The sequence below is a fragment of the Silurus aristotelis genome, assembly GCF_946808225.1.
Source record: "Silurus aristotelis genome assembly, chromosome: 12".
Classification (NCBI taxonomy): Eukaryota; Metazoa; Chordata; class Actinopteri; order Siluriformes; family Siluridae; genus Silurus; species Silurus aristotelis.
The window spans coordinates 21,830,949-21,849,354 of record NC_139585.1 but is presented as its reverse complement, the minus strand read 5'-3'; the positions used below and the strand labels follow the sequence as shown (position 1 = coordinate 21,849,354).

General features: G+C 38.1%; 1 protein-coding gene across 1 annotated transcript in view; it reads left to right on the top strand.

The window, feature by feature from the left end:
* Positions 1–18,406, top strand: part of pcdh15b (protocadherin-related 15b) — a 226,217-nt gene that overhangs the window by 96,699 nt on the left and 111,112 nt on the right. Inside the window, exons 10-13 of the mRNA XM_083556764.1 lie at positions 3,576–3,684; positions 3,928–4,040; positions 7,718–7,924; positions 15,766–15,900. Of these exons, the coding sequence (XP_083412890.1) occupies positions 3,576–3,684; positions 3,928–4,040; positions 7,718–7,924; positions 15,766–15,900 (564 nt within the window). The remainder of the gene's footprint in view (positions 1–3,575; positions 3,685–3,927; positions 4,041–7,717; positions 7,925–15,765; positions 15,901–18,406) is intronic.

Sequence of the window (18,406 nt, the reverse complement as noted above, 5' to 3'; positions counted from 1 at the left end):
GGTCGAATGTCTTTCAGAGGAAGACCTGCCAGGATTAAATTGCAGCAGTCCAGTATTGGGATGGCAAGGGATTGAACAAGCACCTTAGTGGCCTCTGTGGACAGAAACGGATGAATTCTCCTGATTTTGTAAAGGAGATATCGACATAAATGTGTTAGATTACCAAAGTAAGAAGAAAAGTAGGATAGGAATAGGTGGAAGATTTTGTTCCTTTTTTGTTTATAAAGCTAGCCAGATGTCTTATTAGGGTATCTGGTTGAAACTGGAGGTATGTTTTGGGAATGGGGTCCTATGTGATGCAGTAAAAAGCTTACTGGTTGTGCAGTGACAAACATGCAGTGAGAAGTATTGTACTTTAAACAGCCAGCCATCTTATTACAGTTGACAATTGTCATTGGCACCTGTCAAGCGGTGGGATATTTTTGAATTTTTTGATTTGTTAGCTTTAAGAGGAATTTTTATTTGTCACATGTACATTACAGCATGGTGAAATTGTTTCTTTGCATATCCCAGGATGCTGGGTAACTGTGGTCAAAGCCCAGGTTCAGCCATGATACAGTGTTCTTGGAGCACAGAGGGGTAAGGGCCTTGCTCAAGGGCCCAAGAGTAGCAGCTTGGTGATACTGGAGATTGAACCCCCCACTTTGATCAGTGACTCAGAGATCTGAATGAGTTTACAGGGGGGCATTAAAATAGTTAGATGACTGGATCAGAGTATTTCCAAAATGGCAGGTCATACAGGGGTTTTCTTGTATGCACTGTTTAATACCTAGGTAGGAAAACTCATGAATCAGGTACAGGGTCTTAATATGATGCTTTGATGTTCTACTGGGAAACCTTGAGTCCTGGCATTCACTCGGATGTTACTTTGGTATGTACCACCTACCTTTACATCATTGCATACCAATACGAATACAATACCAATTGTGGCAATGGAGTTCTCTAATAGCAGTGGTAATGACAGGATAATTCTATCTGCCACACTGCAAAAATGGTTCCTGAATGGTTTGAAGGACATGATAAGGTTGTTGGGTGTTGACTTGGCGTTCAATTTCCCAAGATCTCAATCTGACCATTCATATGTGGGATTTGCTTGACAAATAAGTCTGATCCCACCTCACATCTAACAGGTCTACCACAGTATATTATCAGAAGTCATGCCTTGTCCGATTAGGTATCAAAATGGGGACCTGCACAGTATTAGGAATGTTATAGCTCATATTTACAAACTAACAGACAGGCAAGTGTTTGGGAGGTTTAAATTGACCAGCAAATTTGTTTATTGTTAGAAACATTCAATATCAATGAAAAAATTATATGATGTGAATAAAAAGGGTGCATGGTGCAGCATTTCAAATTCTTTTTGGTGGGGCTGCTAGTCTTTTGCAATGTTTCTGAGGGCAACTTGTATGTTTAAGATACATCTACTTCAAGTTGAAATCCAAATACATATACAAATATGGATATTGGCACACAGATACAGACAACTGGCATTGCGTTACACTTCTTACACAGACACGAGAAAATTAGCAATGTGCAATAAAAATATGTATATCATATAAATTACTTATGTTCAGGTATAAGGTCAAATAGTTTGACAAGTGTGTTGAGGAACAGGACATAAGGCAGAGCTGTGGTTATTACAGATGTTTTCATCCATCCAGGACTCATGTCTTCATTCATTAGCAGTGTGAACCCAAGCAATCTCTGATGCAGACAAATCAAAGATATTTTTTTGCACTCTCTTGTTACATGGAAATTTACAGGAAGCAGGCATAGAACTGTGAAACAGTCAGCTGTCATCCTCCGAGGTTACATTTGTAGCTTTGGATTTATTGCCAAGCTTTACAGTCAGCAGTGGTTACCATCAAGCAAACAAGTATTCAAAGATTAGTGCAAGTAATATTTAAATAAAGATTTATGGCTGTTGAAAATGGATTAGATTGCCAATCCCCTCCCCTTCTCCCAAGTCACTGTTGTTTTGTCTAATATCTTTTCTTGTCTACATCTTTCAGCCTAAACCAAATCAACATTTGTTACTCGATGGCAGCAGCACTCTGGAAAACGAAATTACTAGACATAACATGCTTCTCAAAAACAAAAACAAACAACTCATGAACTGGGTTCAAACAATAGCAAATTGCATAGGTAGTTGTCAAACAGATTTGATCAGTATATCATGGTCTGTTCTTCCCTACTATACGATGTAAGCACTTTTTATAGATAAGTATTTTTAAAGCATATCATTATCTTACTCTGGCTGGACAAATCAGCTGGACTCAAGATTTACTGCAGGCTTTTTTAGTTGCAGGGGTTAGAGATTACACAGCAGCTCACTAACATACATTATTAACCAACCAGAATAGAGATCAGCTGCTTGTTATCAAGTCTTATGTTTGGGGAAGGTAGCAGAGATGTGAGGAGATGCATTTACATGTGGATTACATTATGTTTCAAGTGGATGAAGACAAATAAAAGAGCCACTTCTGCATTATTGAAACAATAGTTTGTCCTCACTGAAGTGATTTGACAAATGGTTTGCATTGTCTGTCATTTCTGCAAGTTAAAATGTTCCCTTTTGTATGTTCACAATCCCAATTTCTTTTGTAATTCATTGTAATTAATGCAATAATTAACTGATTTCTTTTTTTTATCGAATTCGCTTATGAGCATTTGATTCGATTTTAAAAGTAATGACGATCCTCCAGTGCTGTACAACTTGCAGCTTTTACAAAATGCATTAAATGTACATTTAAGCTTGTTAAGTAGTTCTGTCGTCAGCGTCTAATCGCTAATGCATAACCTATTATATATACGCAGCCATATGTTGTGACTGCAATCATCTTGAGCTGTACTTAGCACTCTGGATTAACACAGGCCAGCTCCTCACTGACTTCCAGAGCACCTTTATTTTTCACTCACAGTTTCCACCCCACTCTCTCTTTTTAATGTTGTCATTATAGGTTTTGCAAGGGCAAGCTGAATTATAGATGAACTGTTTATTTACTGGCTGCCAAGATTATGCTCAGACCTTGTGATTCTGCACATCCATGCAGAAGTGAAGAGAGAAAGGAGAATGAGCCAGAATGAGAAAGAGAGTAAGGGAGAGAGAGACAGATTGACTTCTCCCCCCGGGCTTTCGAATTCTCATGAAGAGTAGGAAGATCAGCTTTTAAAGCTCATAATTGATATGGAGACAATATGCTGTGTTTACGGTAAACATTCGGCATTGCAAATGAAAGCAATGTCAAAGTCACCTTTCACAGTTTTTTGCCCTTTGTTTCTTGAGAATTCTCATTGAGCGACAGTTATATGGCTCGTTCAGATTTCCTCTTTTGCGGCAATCTTGTGCGTGTCATGGAGAAATGACAGCATGGCTGCATAATGACCTGGTCTCAGCTGTTACAATCAACTTGAATAGCAACCAGAAAAGAAAGACATTAGTCATTGGTGACTTCTTGTTCTATCTGTCTTTATCTTGTCAGGATGAAAAGGAAGCCGAGTGTGGAAAGGCATGCCAAGCAGCTTTTTTAGAGTCTCAGAACACTAAACATTTATTTGCCTGTTTCTGATAGAGCAAGGCGAACCCAGTGAACGTGACTCCACCGATCCAGGCTGTGGATCAAGACAGGAACATCCAGCCGCCCTCCGCTCGCCCAGGGATCCTCTACTCCATCCTCATCGGTAGGTGTCTGTATTTGGTAATGCTAGAGGGAACCACCAGCCACAACTTCCTTTTGTAGCATAAACAGAAGGCAGGAGCAAAGCCGTTAGTCCTACAGTAAGAGATCGTGGCAGCAAAACGAACGCAACGCTGAATGCATTTTGAATCAGCAGGGCCCAAAATGAGTCATTATTTTCTGTAGCAAACCCATCAATGAAAGCCTAGCATCTTATTGATCCCCTACTCTCCTCCTTTCTCCCTAGGCAAGCCTGCAGTCTACGCTGAGTACTTCTCACTAAACAGCAGCACGGCCGAGTTAAGGCTCCTGCAGCCTATCAGCCGCGAGCAGCACCAGCAATTCGACTTGATAATTAAGGTAATAAAAATAACCTTGGAAAAAAAAAAATGGAATGCTGTCATAACTTGATATGCGCGGTAGATTATGAGTTAATAAGAGTGAGCGGGGGAAAAAGAAAAGAGAGAAAGCACACCGGGGTCTACAAAAGAGAGGTGTACAGGATGGAGTAGCGTGATGCATTTTTCAAAAAAAAAAAAAGATAATGCAGGCCACTGGGCTTTTTTACACGGCGAGCTGGTGTGGTGTATCTAATGTCCCAATGATTCAGGAAGCAGTTCACTCAAACTGGGAGCTCTGCCTGGAGCTACTCAAAAGATCAAAGCGAGGAAGTGAAGAGTGTAGAAAGCATGCCAAGCACCTCTTTTAAAGGCTTAACAAACGCAAAAAAAGCACATTTATTTATTTCTTTGTTTTCGAAATAGATAGTCTTCCTATGCCCCATTCTCTTTATTCGCTACAGTGTAGGATGAATAGATGGATGGATAGATGGGCAGATAAACCAATATCTGCTTGTACAGTATTTCAGCTAAGAGCTATTCAACACAGTTATTAGTTTAGGCAATTCAGCCCACATTCACTTAATCAACACAACGTTGTCTTTATGTATACCTGCGGTACGGTTTACTGCTTTGTTCTTTTATTGTAGCTGTTGTAATTGAAAGTCTCCTTTGTCAAATTTCTGCTCTCAAAAATCACTGGCTATGTAAAGGACCTAGAACTAGCCCTTTCTACCCCATATTTAAAGTAAAAACTTTCTCAATACAATTACCTTCTGTTTTAAATCTACTCTCTTAAGTTTATATCCCCTATCATCCATTGGTTTTTAGCTGCAGGTAAATAAGCTCGATAAGCTTGGGTGACACCACATTAGTCATTCCGGAGTAACATGAGTCTGGCTTTTATCCAATGTCGATGCTCTGATATAAACTAGTACTCTTTTCAATTGAAATATCACCAGTTTAATGTCAGTATAAAGGACAGGAGGATAACTCTTAGAGGTAATTATCAATATCTCTTTGGAAATGTGTGTGCCATGTTATCTTGAAATATCTATGGTGGACAATTCACATTATTTACTTGCACTAGTGGAAACTCTAACTGGACTGGACTACACAGCATCACTTTCACTTTTACTTTTACTTACATTTTTTTATACAAGCACATGGAGACTTTGACAATTACATCGCACTGAGTCACTATAATCTGTACTTCTGTCATACATATCTGTCATACGCATCTGTCATACACATCTATCTATCTATCTATCTATCTATCTATCTATCTATCTATCTATCTATCTATCTATCTATCTATCTATCTATCTATCTATCTATCTATCTATCTATCTATCTATCTATCTATCTATCTCTCTCGATATATATATATATATATATATATATATATATATATATATATATATATATATATATATATATAATATATATATACACACTTTATTTATACTTATAGTCAGATTATATTTTCATATTATTTTATACTTATTTTCATTTACTTTAATTGTTATTGTTTAATTGTTACTCTTTTATTTTTATCTTAGATTGTATTTCTTTCATGTTTACAAGTCGGACAGTCGTAACAAGGATTTTACTATATGTCATACTCTGTATGAATGCGTATGTGACAAATAAAATTTGAATTAAAATTTTAATTGACACCCAGTATTTAAATTGCCTTTTATCACTAACACTATTCATATTAGTCCAAACTGTTCAGCTAAAGGTTTGTGGACTTATGACCCTAACACCGTTATGCACTTTGAACATTTCAGAATAATAGTCATAATATCCGAGAGGTTTTGAAGGTGGTTTGTGCTTATTCAGCCTTAAGAGCATTAGTGAGATCAAGATCTGATACTATGTGAGGAGGGAAAGGTTGCAGTCGGTGCTCTGGTTCATTCTAAAAGTGTTGGATTTTAGTTCTTCTAGGAGCTTGCTTTGTGCATTTGCACATTGTCATGTTAAACCGTATTTGTGCCTTTCAGTGAAAGGAAATTGTAATGCTAGTTTGGCATTACAATTAGAAGGCCTATACATGGGTGTGACGGTCAGGGGTTAATATATTTTTGGTCATATGTTAGTGTATATTGCATGGTAGTTACTCTTGGTACATAAGACAATATTTAAAGTTGAATCAAACCTGCAGATGGAAGAATAAATACCAGAATTGGTATTTAGATTATAGATACAACTACAAATTTCACATATTATACAATTTTCCTGGAACCAGAGGTTTGCTCAATGCTATTTAACAGTATAATTTTTTTTAAACAATACAAATAGCAGTGTTTTGTGTATTATGGAATACCTGGTGAGGTTTTTGTGTTAGTCCACATAACCTACACATACCCTCGAGCCAAGCTGGTGGGTGCAATCTACTTAACATTCTGGAACCACATGAAGTGTTTAAATGAAGTGTCAGAATAGGACTCACATCACATATTTCTGTCAAACACTGGTGAAGATGTGGGAAAAGCCTCGCTGCTGAGTCATCAAGACACCCTGGCACTGAAACACCTTCACGTGCAGTGCTGCAGATTTCCCATCAATCCAGATTGAACCTGACTGCACGGAGATTTGTTCCCATGTATAGCCTGTAGTACCAGTTTTTCTCCCTGACTTATTTCTTGGCTTATTCAAATCCCTAGATGGGCTTCACAGCTGCTGATTATCTCAGTACATTGCACTTGTGTCATCAGGAATACTGATGGACGTTTATTCTGATGACTGAGTAAATCGGAGTAAAAGGAAAACTAGCACTAGATGTAGCTTAGTTCTTAAAGATCACATTAAAAATGTTTACATATATAGAGTCAGAGTATGTATATATATATATAACAAACGTAAATGTTCATATAGGAACATTACTTCAGAGTTACTTTACACACAAGAAGTTGTCATGCATAAATCAAAGGAAATGTACACGTGTGCAACGACATACTTCTACCCCAGAGGAGACAGCTGTTAAAGACAGAAGATTTAATGAAGACTGAAAAAAATAATTGAAGCTTTTCAAGCATGACAACATGTTTGCATTTCTTTGAACCATTGCATGGGAGAGTTTTTTTTATGCAATTACTTATTATAAAGTGTGCCATCATTTGACAGACTTATATGCTGTCACCAGTTATCAATTATGTATTAACAACACATGTTCTAATGAGTAGATCTTGCTGTCTAATGCATTTTGATGTGAGGTAGAACAGTTTGGAAGCTTGTCTAATTGTTGTTACAAGCTACAACTTAACTAGCAACCGCTGAGAAACACCTTCATTATATCTTTAACCAGAGTTACACACAGTAACATATGTAAGTCTCATTATAATGCTAGTAATTTTAATTAGCCCAGTTTTTGTATTTCTTCCTTCACAGAACTCCTCTAACCTTCATAGAGAGAGAGAAAAAAATCTAATTAGCATAAGGACCATCACTAATAAGGATCCCTTTTGTGGGACTGGTTTGATGAAGTGTAAGGATAAACCACTCTGATTTAGACACAGCTTATGATTGTAAAAGACAGAAGCCTAATTAACAAACATCGTCACCTCTGGAATGTCTAATTACTCAGTGAATCTTTGTGCAAATAATTTCTGGGGTGCTACGGCAAAGCTCGTATTCCATGTTTGTTTGAGAGAACTAAATCCCACTGGCTGATCTTTCTGGATTTTGGTTTTTCAGGCAGAGCAAGATAATGGACATCCACTCCCAGCCTTTGCCAATCTCCACGTCGAGGTACTGGATGAGAACGACCAGGCACCGTATTTCCAGGCAAACTCCTACCAAGGCTTCATCCTTGAATCAGCTCCAGTTGGCACCACAGTCTCCGGCAACACTAGTCTCTCTTTTCCACTTACAATCATAGCTCTGGATAATGACACTGAGGAGGCGAGTATCACAATGCTGATTTTCCAGAAAATGTTAGCTGATTAAAGAAAAAGGTTTCGAGATAAAAAAAAAAAAAAATGAACGTATCGAATCGAAGGGCTCAGTATTATTCACCTTTACCAATTTGACATGCTTGAAAGTCTAACATGCTATTTTCAAATAATCCTAAAGTAAAATCTTTAAATAATTCAGACCATCTTAGTTTGTGTCAAACTTTTTTGGTATCTTATAGCTCATTTCTAGCCAACTGCCTGTAGCTGTTAACGTTGATGCTTCTAGTGTATGACAAGAGCTGTCAGGTCTTTAGCTGTTTCCTCTTGTTCTCGCTTTCTTTTTTGGCTGTGCTCTCCATCTTCTTTTCAGGCATTTAATTTGCTTAATGCTTAACACGATTGCTGCTTTGTGCCTAGTTTTATTGTTTTTTGATTACATTTTTTGATTCTGCCAGCTAGGTCTTTTGAAATCTCCCACTGCGAATGTGGTGAATCTCAAGGACGGCTTACGGCTGAAAGGAGTAGCATATAATGGGGAACTGTAAGCAGGGTGTGCTGGCTGAAATCAGGAACAAATAATTTGTTCCCACCGCTTCGAGTTTTTTATGTGCTTTTCTTGCCATTTTCCTAGCACAAAGACTTGTCGTCGCTACCCTCATTATTGCTAAAATGATCGTATACAGTACTTGTTTTTAATTTTTGAGTGAGGACCGAGTCGGGCTCACTTGGTCTGACCATGAGCATGTTTTATCTGTGTTGGGTGGCGTGCACAACAACAAGAACTCGGATAAGGTTAATGAGCAGCGATGCGTGAATAAACCATGGCCACCATGGTCGTTTTCCCTCAAGTTTTTATGGCCGTGTTTGCCGCTAGATCAAATCCATTTACTAAGGCCACAAAATCATTATCAGCACTGCTGAGAGAGGCGAAACAGCTCGCGTAATGGAAGTTGCCATAAGCATAAAAACTGCGCAGTGCAGATTTTATTTTTTTTTCAGTCAATGCTACAGTCGGTATATAATTATAGATTTCAATTACAATGTTTGTAGCCTTAATAGTCAGTCACATCTAAAGTTGCACAGTGTTTTGTCCTCTTTGAAAACATTGCAAGTGTACACATTTCTGGAAATAGTATAGGCATCTCAGTGATTCTAAAGCTACTTCTGTAAAGTCTCTTGATGGCAAGGAGAAAATTTGAGGTCTTGAATGTCATCCTTTTTGTTCCCCCTTCTAGGCGCATTCTTTACATCTTTACTGTACTTAAATAAATTTTTTAACTACAGTGGTGTGAAAAAGTGTTGGCCCCTGATTTCCTATTTTTGTGCATGTTTGTCACACTTTAATGTTTCAGATCATCAAACTAATTTAAATATTAGTAAAAGATAACAGAAGTGAACACAACATGCAGTTTTTAAATGAGGGTTTTTATTATTGATGGAAAACAAAATCTAAAACTACATGGCCCTGTCTGAAAAACCTAATAACTGGTTGGGACACCCTTAGCAGCAACAACTGCAATCAAACGTTTGCGATACCTTGCAATGAGTCAGTTACAACACTGTAAAGGGCTTTTGGTCCACTTATCTATGCAGAATTGTTGGAATTTAGCCACATTAGAGGGTTTTTGAGCATGAATTGCCTTTTTAAGGTCATGCCACAGCATCTCAATAGGATTCAGGTCAGGACTTTGACTAGGCCACCGCAAAATCTTCATTTTCTTTTTTTTCAGCCATTCAGAGGTGGACTTGCTGGTGTGTTTTGGATCATTGTCCTGCTGCACCTTTTCACACACTGTATTTATACTTAAGAGCAGCATTTTTATTTGAAGAATGGAATCACTTCATTACATTTCAATGTGTAATTTGTACTACAGTTCAGAAAATCATGCCGTTCCTCACTAATTTGAATTGAACCACTAAATTGCGTGAAATGAAACTCTGTCACATGACCTTGCGGCTCAGTGAGAGTTTGTGTGGAGGAAGGAGTCAAGTCAAGTGAGGTCAAGTCAAGAAGCTTTTATTGTCATTTCTACTATACACAGTGGTACACAGTACACAGTAAAAACGAGACAACGTTTCTCCAGATCCCTGGTGCTACACTAAAAAACATAGAGCTACAACACACAACATAAAGCTACATAAAGTGCATCGACTGCAATCTAGTGCACACAGACCTGATGAAAAACAGTACAGACAGACAGTACAGACAAACAGTACAGACAGACAGGAGGTACTGTCTCTAAATGTCTGTAACAATAGATAGCTCTCTCCGTAAAAGGGTATGAAGTGCAGCAGAATGCAACACTGAACTGCATTAGATATTATAATACATAATCTCAAAGATTAGTACCTTTTTGATACTACAAATTCCTGTAGAAATGTAAATGGGATGCTTTTACTCAAGTACAAGAACATCTCTCGGTTACGTATATAACCCTAGTTCTCTGAGGGAACGAGATGCTGCGTCAAAACGCTTTGGGAACGCACCCGAGTGTTCAGGCTCTGAAATCATTTGTGTAATCAGTCAAAAATTGGATGCTGGCCATCACCAGCGGGGTGACGTCACGACCAGAGACGGTCCCTTTCAGGAACTCGAGCTGCCTCAAAACGCTTTGGCAACAAGTTTCCAATCACGCCAGACTGACCAGTGCCTGCATAGTGTGTGTCTGTCGAACACAGCTAGAGGAGGACTGAAGGGCCAGGAGTGGCACTGCAGTCTAGGTTATAGAACCGCAAGAAGGTCAGCGGGGTGGACCAACCCGCAGCGTTACATATTTCTTAGAGGGGAACTCCAGAGGACCAAGATTTTGACACCGGGTGGAGTAAGCTCTGATCCCGAAGGGAGCTGGGAGACCAGAGGACTCATAAGAAGATGTGATAGCATCAACAATTCACCTGCACAGTGTCTGCTTATTAGCAGGGAGGCCTCTCTCAGGAGGGCCGTAGCAGACGAGCAGCTGATCAGTTCTTCTCCAAGGACCTGTTCTGTGGACGTAGGTGTCCAGTGCGTGCTCTGGACAGAACCGATTCAGTTTCTCCTGGTCTGGGGCCTGGAACGGAGAATGCCTGTATTCTTACAGGTCGTGGGACGACTGAGGGCACTTCGGAAATGTAACCCTAGCCATACCTGGGGTAAACTTCAGGAAGAAGTGGGCCACAGAAAGGGTCTGCAGGTCCCCTACTCTCTTGATAGAGCAGATGGCCAACAAGAATGCGGTCTTGTTGGCCATATATATATATATATATATATTTATCTATAAATCAATGATGACAAAAAAGGAAGCACACTTTTATATGTTCATTTACTTTTAATTTACTCTGCTGCATTGTTGTTCCCAGAAAAGGCACTGTGTTTCCACTGTAACCACATTAAAGGATAAAATGGTTACTAAGGTTAAATTAATGAATGAAAAAAGGAGGGAAAGAGGGAATGTAAGGAGGCAAGTAAGAATAAATACATAAATGAATGAATGAATATATAAGGGAATGTATGGATGGATCCAAAGACACCAGAAAAAAATAAGGAAAGAACTGTCACTGTTACATATCCTTTTAACTCCACTCTTGGCAGTAATTACAGCTCTACTTGAGAAGCTTGGCACATCTGGGTTTGTGGATGTTCTCCAACCCCCTGCTGTAGACCCTCTCGATCTGATTGGTTGGATGGGGAGCATCACTACACTGCTATTTTAAGCTCTCCCCAAAGATCCAATGGGGTTCAAGTCCGTGTTCCAGCTGCCAGTTCAACTTCAAAGCCGCAAAGATATTCGGTGAAATTTATTACAGTCGTGAAGCTCTACAGACAATCCTGTTTGCTTCACAGCTTGATATCTGAGGTTGAATTTAAGTTGACGAAACAGCAACTCAAGCAGGCACACCTGAACTTTCTTTTTTTTTACTAGATTTTACTTTATGGTGTATATTTAGAGAATAATGTGAAAATCAGGGTTTTTTTTTTTTTTTGTCAAAGAAATGAATATGTTTTGAATATCTTGTGTGTATTGTATTAGCCTTGTTTGTTTTCCACCACACTGTCAGGATCATGGACAGGAACTACATTTTCCACAAGCCACTGCACCGTCACTTCAAGTCACATGAGTTTCTAAACCTATTCCATTCTAATAAGCATGTTTATATATACAAACATACAGTTAAGCCCAGAAATATTTGGACAGTGAAATCTTCTTGATTTTGGCCACGCATGCCCCCACATCGGATTTAAAACAAAACAACTGAGGTGAAATTATAGGGCAGACATTCAGGTTTAATTTGAAGGGTTAAAAAAAATGCACGTTTTAGTACATTAACCTCATTTCAGGGCTCAAATGTAATTAAACAGATTAACATTAATGTAAATAAAATTTACATTTTTAATAGTTTGTTAAGAATTCTTTGGAGGCAATGACTGCCTGAAATCTTGAAAAGCCTTATTGCAGCTGTCTTCAGTTGTTGCTTGTGTGTGGGTCTTTCTGCTTTAAGTTGTCTTAAGCAAGTAAAATGCATGATCTGGTGATTGGCCTGGCCATTGCAGAATATTCTACGTCTTTGCCTTAAAAAACTACCGGGTTGCTTTAGTAGTATGTTTTGGGTGATTGTCCATCTGTACTGTGAAGTGCCGTCTAATCAACTTTGCAGCATTCGGCTGATTAATGGTTTGCACCTTGTGGTGAACCATCGGTTATTGCTTCTATTAAGTTTTCTCTTTATGGTAGATTTGGATACTGATACACCTACTTCCTGCAGAGTGTTCTTCACATCGGTAGATGTTGTGAGGGGGTTTTTCTTCACTATGGAAAGGATCCTGCGCTCATCCACCACTGTTGTATTCCATGGTCGTCCAGGCCTCTTTACGTTCCCGAGCTCACAGTGCGCTCCTTTTTTTTTCCCTCAGAATGTACCAAACTGTTGATTTGGCCACTCCTATCATTTCATCTCTCTGATGGATTTCTTTTGTTGTTTTATCATAATAATGATCTGTTTAACTTCCAGTGAAAGTTCTTTTGACCACATGTTGGAATTCATAGCAACAGCTTCCAAACAGAAATGCACACCTGGGATCCTGCATTTCAGATCCTGGATCCTGGATCCATTCCAGACCTTTTATCTGCTTAATTGATGATGGATTTATGAAGGAACAGCCTCAATTGTCCAGTTACTTCTGGTACCTTGAAAAAAAGAGTTGGTTACATATAAAGGAGCTGTAATTCCTAAACCTTTTTTCCGATTCTGACCGGAATACCCTCACATTACAGTAGAGAGTCACTGCACTTTAAGCCCATATTATTTATATAACTGTATTTTGAATTTGTTTTGGTAAACAGCTATAACCAAAAATGTTCATGTCCAAATATTTGTGGGCCTAACTGTATATACTGTATTTATATATACACACGGTATGAGCTTCATCTTCTTCACTTACTTTTCTCTTTCTTTCATTCTTGCTTGCTTTTATTTCCTGCATTCTTTTTCCCTTTTCTTGTATTCTTTTACTCTTTTTTGCATTTTTTCTTTTTTGTCTGCTTGCTTTTCTTCTTTCTTTCTTTCTTTCTTTCTTTCTTTCTTTCTTTCTTTCTTTCTTTCTTTCTTTCTTTCTTTCTTTCTTTCTTTCTTTCTTTCTTTCTTTCTTTCAAAATAATGTTCGCATCTTACTGTTTCTAAAACTGCTGCACTGTTGTAAACCTACTTCACCATAAATATTTTTTATTTGTTTATTGCTCTTTACCTGTTCACTATTATAGGTATAAAAGTTTATGCAGTGGTGGCCCATGCATTTGGTACCTGGGCCTTCAGTGAGGACTTACCCGACTTAATCTACCTCTTAATACCACCACTATCACATTGCATTTATAGAAACCATCAATACTATACAAAAACGCAATATAACAACGCGTGGCATTACAGAGAGAGAGAGAAAATTCACATATGGAGGGTGAATACCATTTTACTGAGGCAAGAAACCCAGTTAAGACACCTCCAGACCTCTACACTACAACCGCAACTGTGCACCTACATCATCTGGAGCATTTCAGAATCAATATTTGTCTAATAACATGACAAAAAAATAAGAAATTAAATACAATTCAACCTACTCACCAAAGATGCAAACACATAATTTGCAGCACTCCTCAGAGGCTGTAATCCAGTGGTACCTCTCGTATTCACTGGTCTGGAAGTGGAGAACAAACCATTTGTTGCTGAGACATGCTAGCTAGCTTTGGTATTGGTCGACCTCCTCACGATTGATATGGCAGCACATAGAGGCTGAAATCTAATTGGACATAAAATCTAACATCCACATACACGTACTGGAAGCAGTGCAGCCAAGAGAAACACTATGAAAAGAAGAGAATAAACTGCTGGGAATAAATTGATACAATTTCATGAAACAAATATCAGAATTTAGGTTGTAAATGTAGGTCAGTGCTTCTGATAGTGTTTAGGCCAGCAAAGAAGGCCCACCACTGAGTTAACACTAGCTGTAACTATTATTTTATAACCGTACCATTTCATTTATTTGCTGTTTGCATCCTTTTTTTCTTTCTTTCTCTACCAGTACTCTGACAGTGATGGTATATACAATATAAACCTAATCAATATCAATAATCAAAACCATTCACATTTTAACCACTGTAATAATATCTGAGGGTAAAAAAATGCTGACTGCTTAGATATCTGAGAGGGGAATGTAAGATAATTGATTGTTTGAACAATTATAAATAATGAATTAATACTTAAACTTTAGATATAATGATAAGACTCCCATCATAAGATTTTCTTCTTTCTCAATTCACTTGCCCAAGCAAACCTATTTTACATTCACCATAATCACATCTAGTCATGCTCTGTTTCACACAAATCCACATTTGCACTCTTCCAGAGCTTTTTTTATTTCTCTTGACACACTCTTAAGTTACATTAATTGCCTTTACTCATCCATTTAACCTCGGGATCTTTAATACCTATTTTATTTCACAGCTTTCCACTACCTGGGGTTCTTTTTCTCAGGGACAAGCTTCCCCTTACCCCCACCCCCACCCCGGGCTACTTCATTCCCACTCAACAGATACACTATATTACCAAAAGTTTGAGAAAACCTGGTCATGGTTTCTTTTTTAGTATCGCATTCCACATTTACCCCTAATTTGCTTTGATATTTTTCTCCACTCTTCTGGGACGATGTTCCACCAGATTTTGTCTTGTCTTGTGCTTGTGGACATTTGTTTTCATCAGTTACAAGGGTGTTAGTAAAGTCAGGAACTGATGTAGGTGATGTGAGGAGGCCTGGGGTACAGTCAGTGTTCACATTCATCCCAAAGATGTTTAGTAACTATTCAGATGTTCAGATTTGAGTTTTCAAGTTGAAATGAACATAAAATGTTATTATCCAAAGACGTCCTACACAATTGTGTGCCTCCAGCTTTGTGTTAACAGTTTGCACGTCTGGCAGGAAAGGTCAGGTGTCCCAAAACTTTTGTCCATATAATTTCTACGATATCTAAAAAAACAGTTGTTTTTTTTTGTGTTCCTTTTTCTGGTTTTTTTGCTTGTCAAATGTAATATGATTTAAAACTAAATGTATGTTAAAAAAGATTGCAGTGTTGCCTCACCCTTATCATTCAACAGCTTATAAAATATCACTTTATTCAGCACTAATATTCTACATCTTCTGCTCTGTTCTGTTTGTTCTTCCATGGTTTCTTGCTGCCATATGAACTTAACTCCGTACATACCACAATAAATGAAGTCACAATTCTTTGTGGCTTTGCTGTGATTTGCTCCTCTTGGGTTTTTTTTTTTCAACTGTTGTGCTGCCACTGAGATTGCACTTTGATTGATGTTCCCATACAGACTAAAGATCCCATGGTGCGCATATCCCTGGACAACTACGAAAGCATCTTTGCGGTGACACCCAGTGGGATTGCACGTTACCTGACACTCCTGAAGCCCGTGGACCATGAAGAGCAAAAGAGTTACAGCTTCATAGTAAGAACCAGACTCCACTTTATCTCTTTCATTTAAGTTTTCTAAGAAAGGCGCCATTACAAATGAAACATATTATTATCAACACCTAAACGTAATAAAATATAGCTCTACAAACTGCATTGTTTTATTAGCGTGCTACAAATTGATTTTGTCGCTATCTTGCATTACAATGACAAAACGCAGTCCTTACGTTTTATGCCCAGTGTTTTGTCCAAGAATAATTGCCCCCATATTTTTTTGTGACTCATACAAAGGATGTACAATTTCCTGTCCCATCGTTTATTCTTCAGCAAATGACACATATTCACTAACAGAACGTTCTTGGCCAGGTTTGGTTTTTATGTCTGTGAAGCAATATGAAAGTTAAAAAGAAGTAAAGAAGAAGAGTTTGAGGATCGATTGTAGGCAGGAGGGAAAGCAATCAGTGGAAGAGCTTTCATTGTAAAAAAATGTAACTGTGGAATAAGATAAATAGCACATCTGTAATGTAACGCAGTGCAGTTACCAAGTTTATCAAGTGTTTCTGCAAGTCTGCTGTTTAAGCATCTAACTCCTGAGCCTTGTCTTCTCCACTAACTTCTTTCTTTCTTTCTTTCTTTCTTTCTTTCTTTCTTTCTTTCTTTCTTTCTTTCTTTCTTTCTTTCTTTCTTTCTTTCTTTCTTTCTTTCTTTCTTTCTTTCTTTCTTTTCTGGCTTCCTTTCTTTTCCTGCATTTGTTCTTTCTTTCTTTCTTTCTTTCTTTCTTTCTTTCTTTCTTTCTTTCTTTCTTTCTTTCTTTCTTTCTTTCTGGCTTGCTTTCATTTTATGCATTTTTTTTCTTTCAGACTTACTTTAATTTCTTGAATTCTTCGTGTGTTCTATAGCCTTCTTGCTTTCTTTAGTTCTGGCATGCTACGATATTCAATGCAGGCACATGCAGTGCTTTGCAATTTGATTGGATTAACATATTCGTATCTCTTGTTGCAGCTGCACTGGTGGCTTTGTTCTTACAGTTGTAAAGTTGTAAACTTCTGTGCCTTGTATCAGCAGCGCTCTGCTTCTGCACTTTGAAGATGATGTTATGACTTGCCGATTGATTGCCCCTTGCTTTGGAGAACTGCAGCTTCAGCTCTCCCAGCAGTTTTCCACTTCCAACATAATTTATGTGCAGCATGCGTGTTTTAGAGCACTCGTGGCCGCTTGCTTGATTCGAAAACCTGAAAAAGTTTTCTCATCTGGCTAAAATCAAAAAGCCAGCTCTACACCTGCCAATGCTGCCATCAATATATATTCTTTAGCTTGACCTCAGTCAATAATAGAACTGGCTATCTAAGCTAACAGCACATTGATTCTTTTTTTTTTTTTTTTTTTTTTCACGAGAGTGCTTATAAACTCGATCATAAATCGACCGAGCTCACTTGATGAACGACTTGAATACTGTATAACGTTGTTGCTACAGAGAGATCACTGCTCGCACCTAATCAGGCTGCGATTAGGTGCGAGCAGTGGCTGAGGTGTGGCAGGATCTCATTTCACGGAAAAGCTGTTAACTGGCACACGGCTTCATTTGAGACCTTGCTGCATGGCAGCCCTCAAATTGACAAGCCTACATATTGCAAACAGGCTAGCTGGAGTCCCTCCAAAATCTTCCTTCCTTTACTCCATGAATTTTTTGCCATTTTTTCCCTCCTGCAAAGCCTAATTAAACCAGCTTATTAGTGTGAATGTCTGGTTAGAGACTTATCACTTACACAGCAACATTCTGCTATACAAGACATTATGGACTTTTTTTTCTTTTAATTGCTACAGAGTCATTCCTGTAATCTGTTGGTTGAGCCAAACGGCAGCAAATGGTGAAGGAAAAGGAGAAAAATGTGCAGATCCTAAAGAGAGAAGAGGAATGATAACTCAGAGGATCAGTATTAGCATTCACAGCACTCTTGGTGATTCACACGGCATGCCTGAGGAGCTTAGAAACTTTTGGTCTGCCTATGTTTCACTGCCATGTGGTCAGAAATTTACAGAAACAGTGCATTCAGGCTAATACACATTTTTTACGAAGCTAGAATTATGGGACCTAAAAATGCTCTCCTATAATATTTGAATATACTTATTCTATGCTTAGGTGCACTTAGCCATATAGATATTTTGTTTAATTTGCTTAAACTATCAATTAGGGTAAATGCTTTTCATAAGTGGAGCAGGTGTGTGGTGTTGCTGAGGATCTAAGAAATGTACAGAATGATACAGTGGCTAATATATGGGTGGTACCTCAGTGGTTAGGATGTTGGACTTCTTATCAAAAGGTCATGAATTCACATCCAAGCTTCACCAATCTTCCACTGCTGGGCCCTTAAGCAAGACCCCTAATTGCTCAGTTGTATAAATTATATAATTGTCTATTAATATGGTATAATATTATAAGTCATTCTGGATAAGGGCATCTGTCAAATGCTGTAAATGTAAATTTTAACCCATTTAGTGTCATTATTTACATACAGGATGCTTTAAGGAAAATATAACGTGAT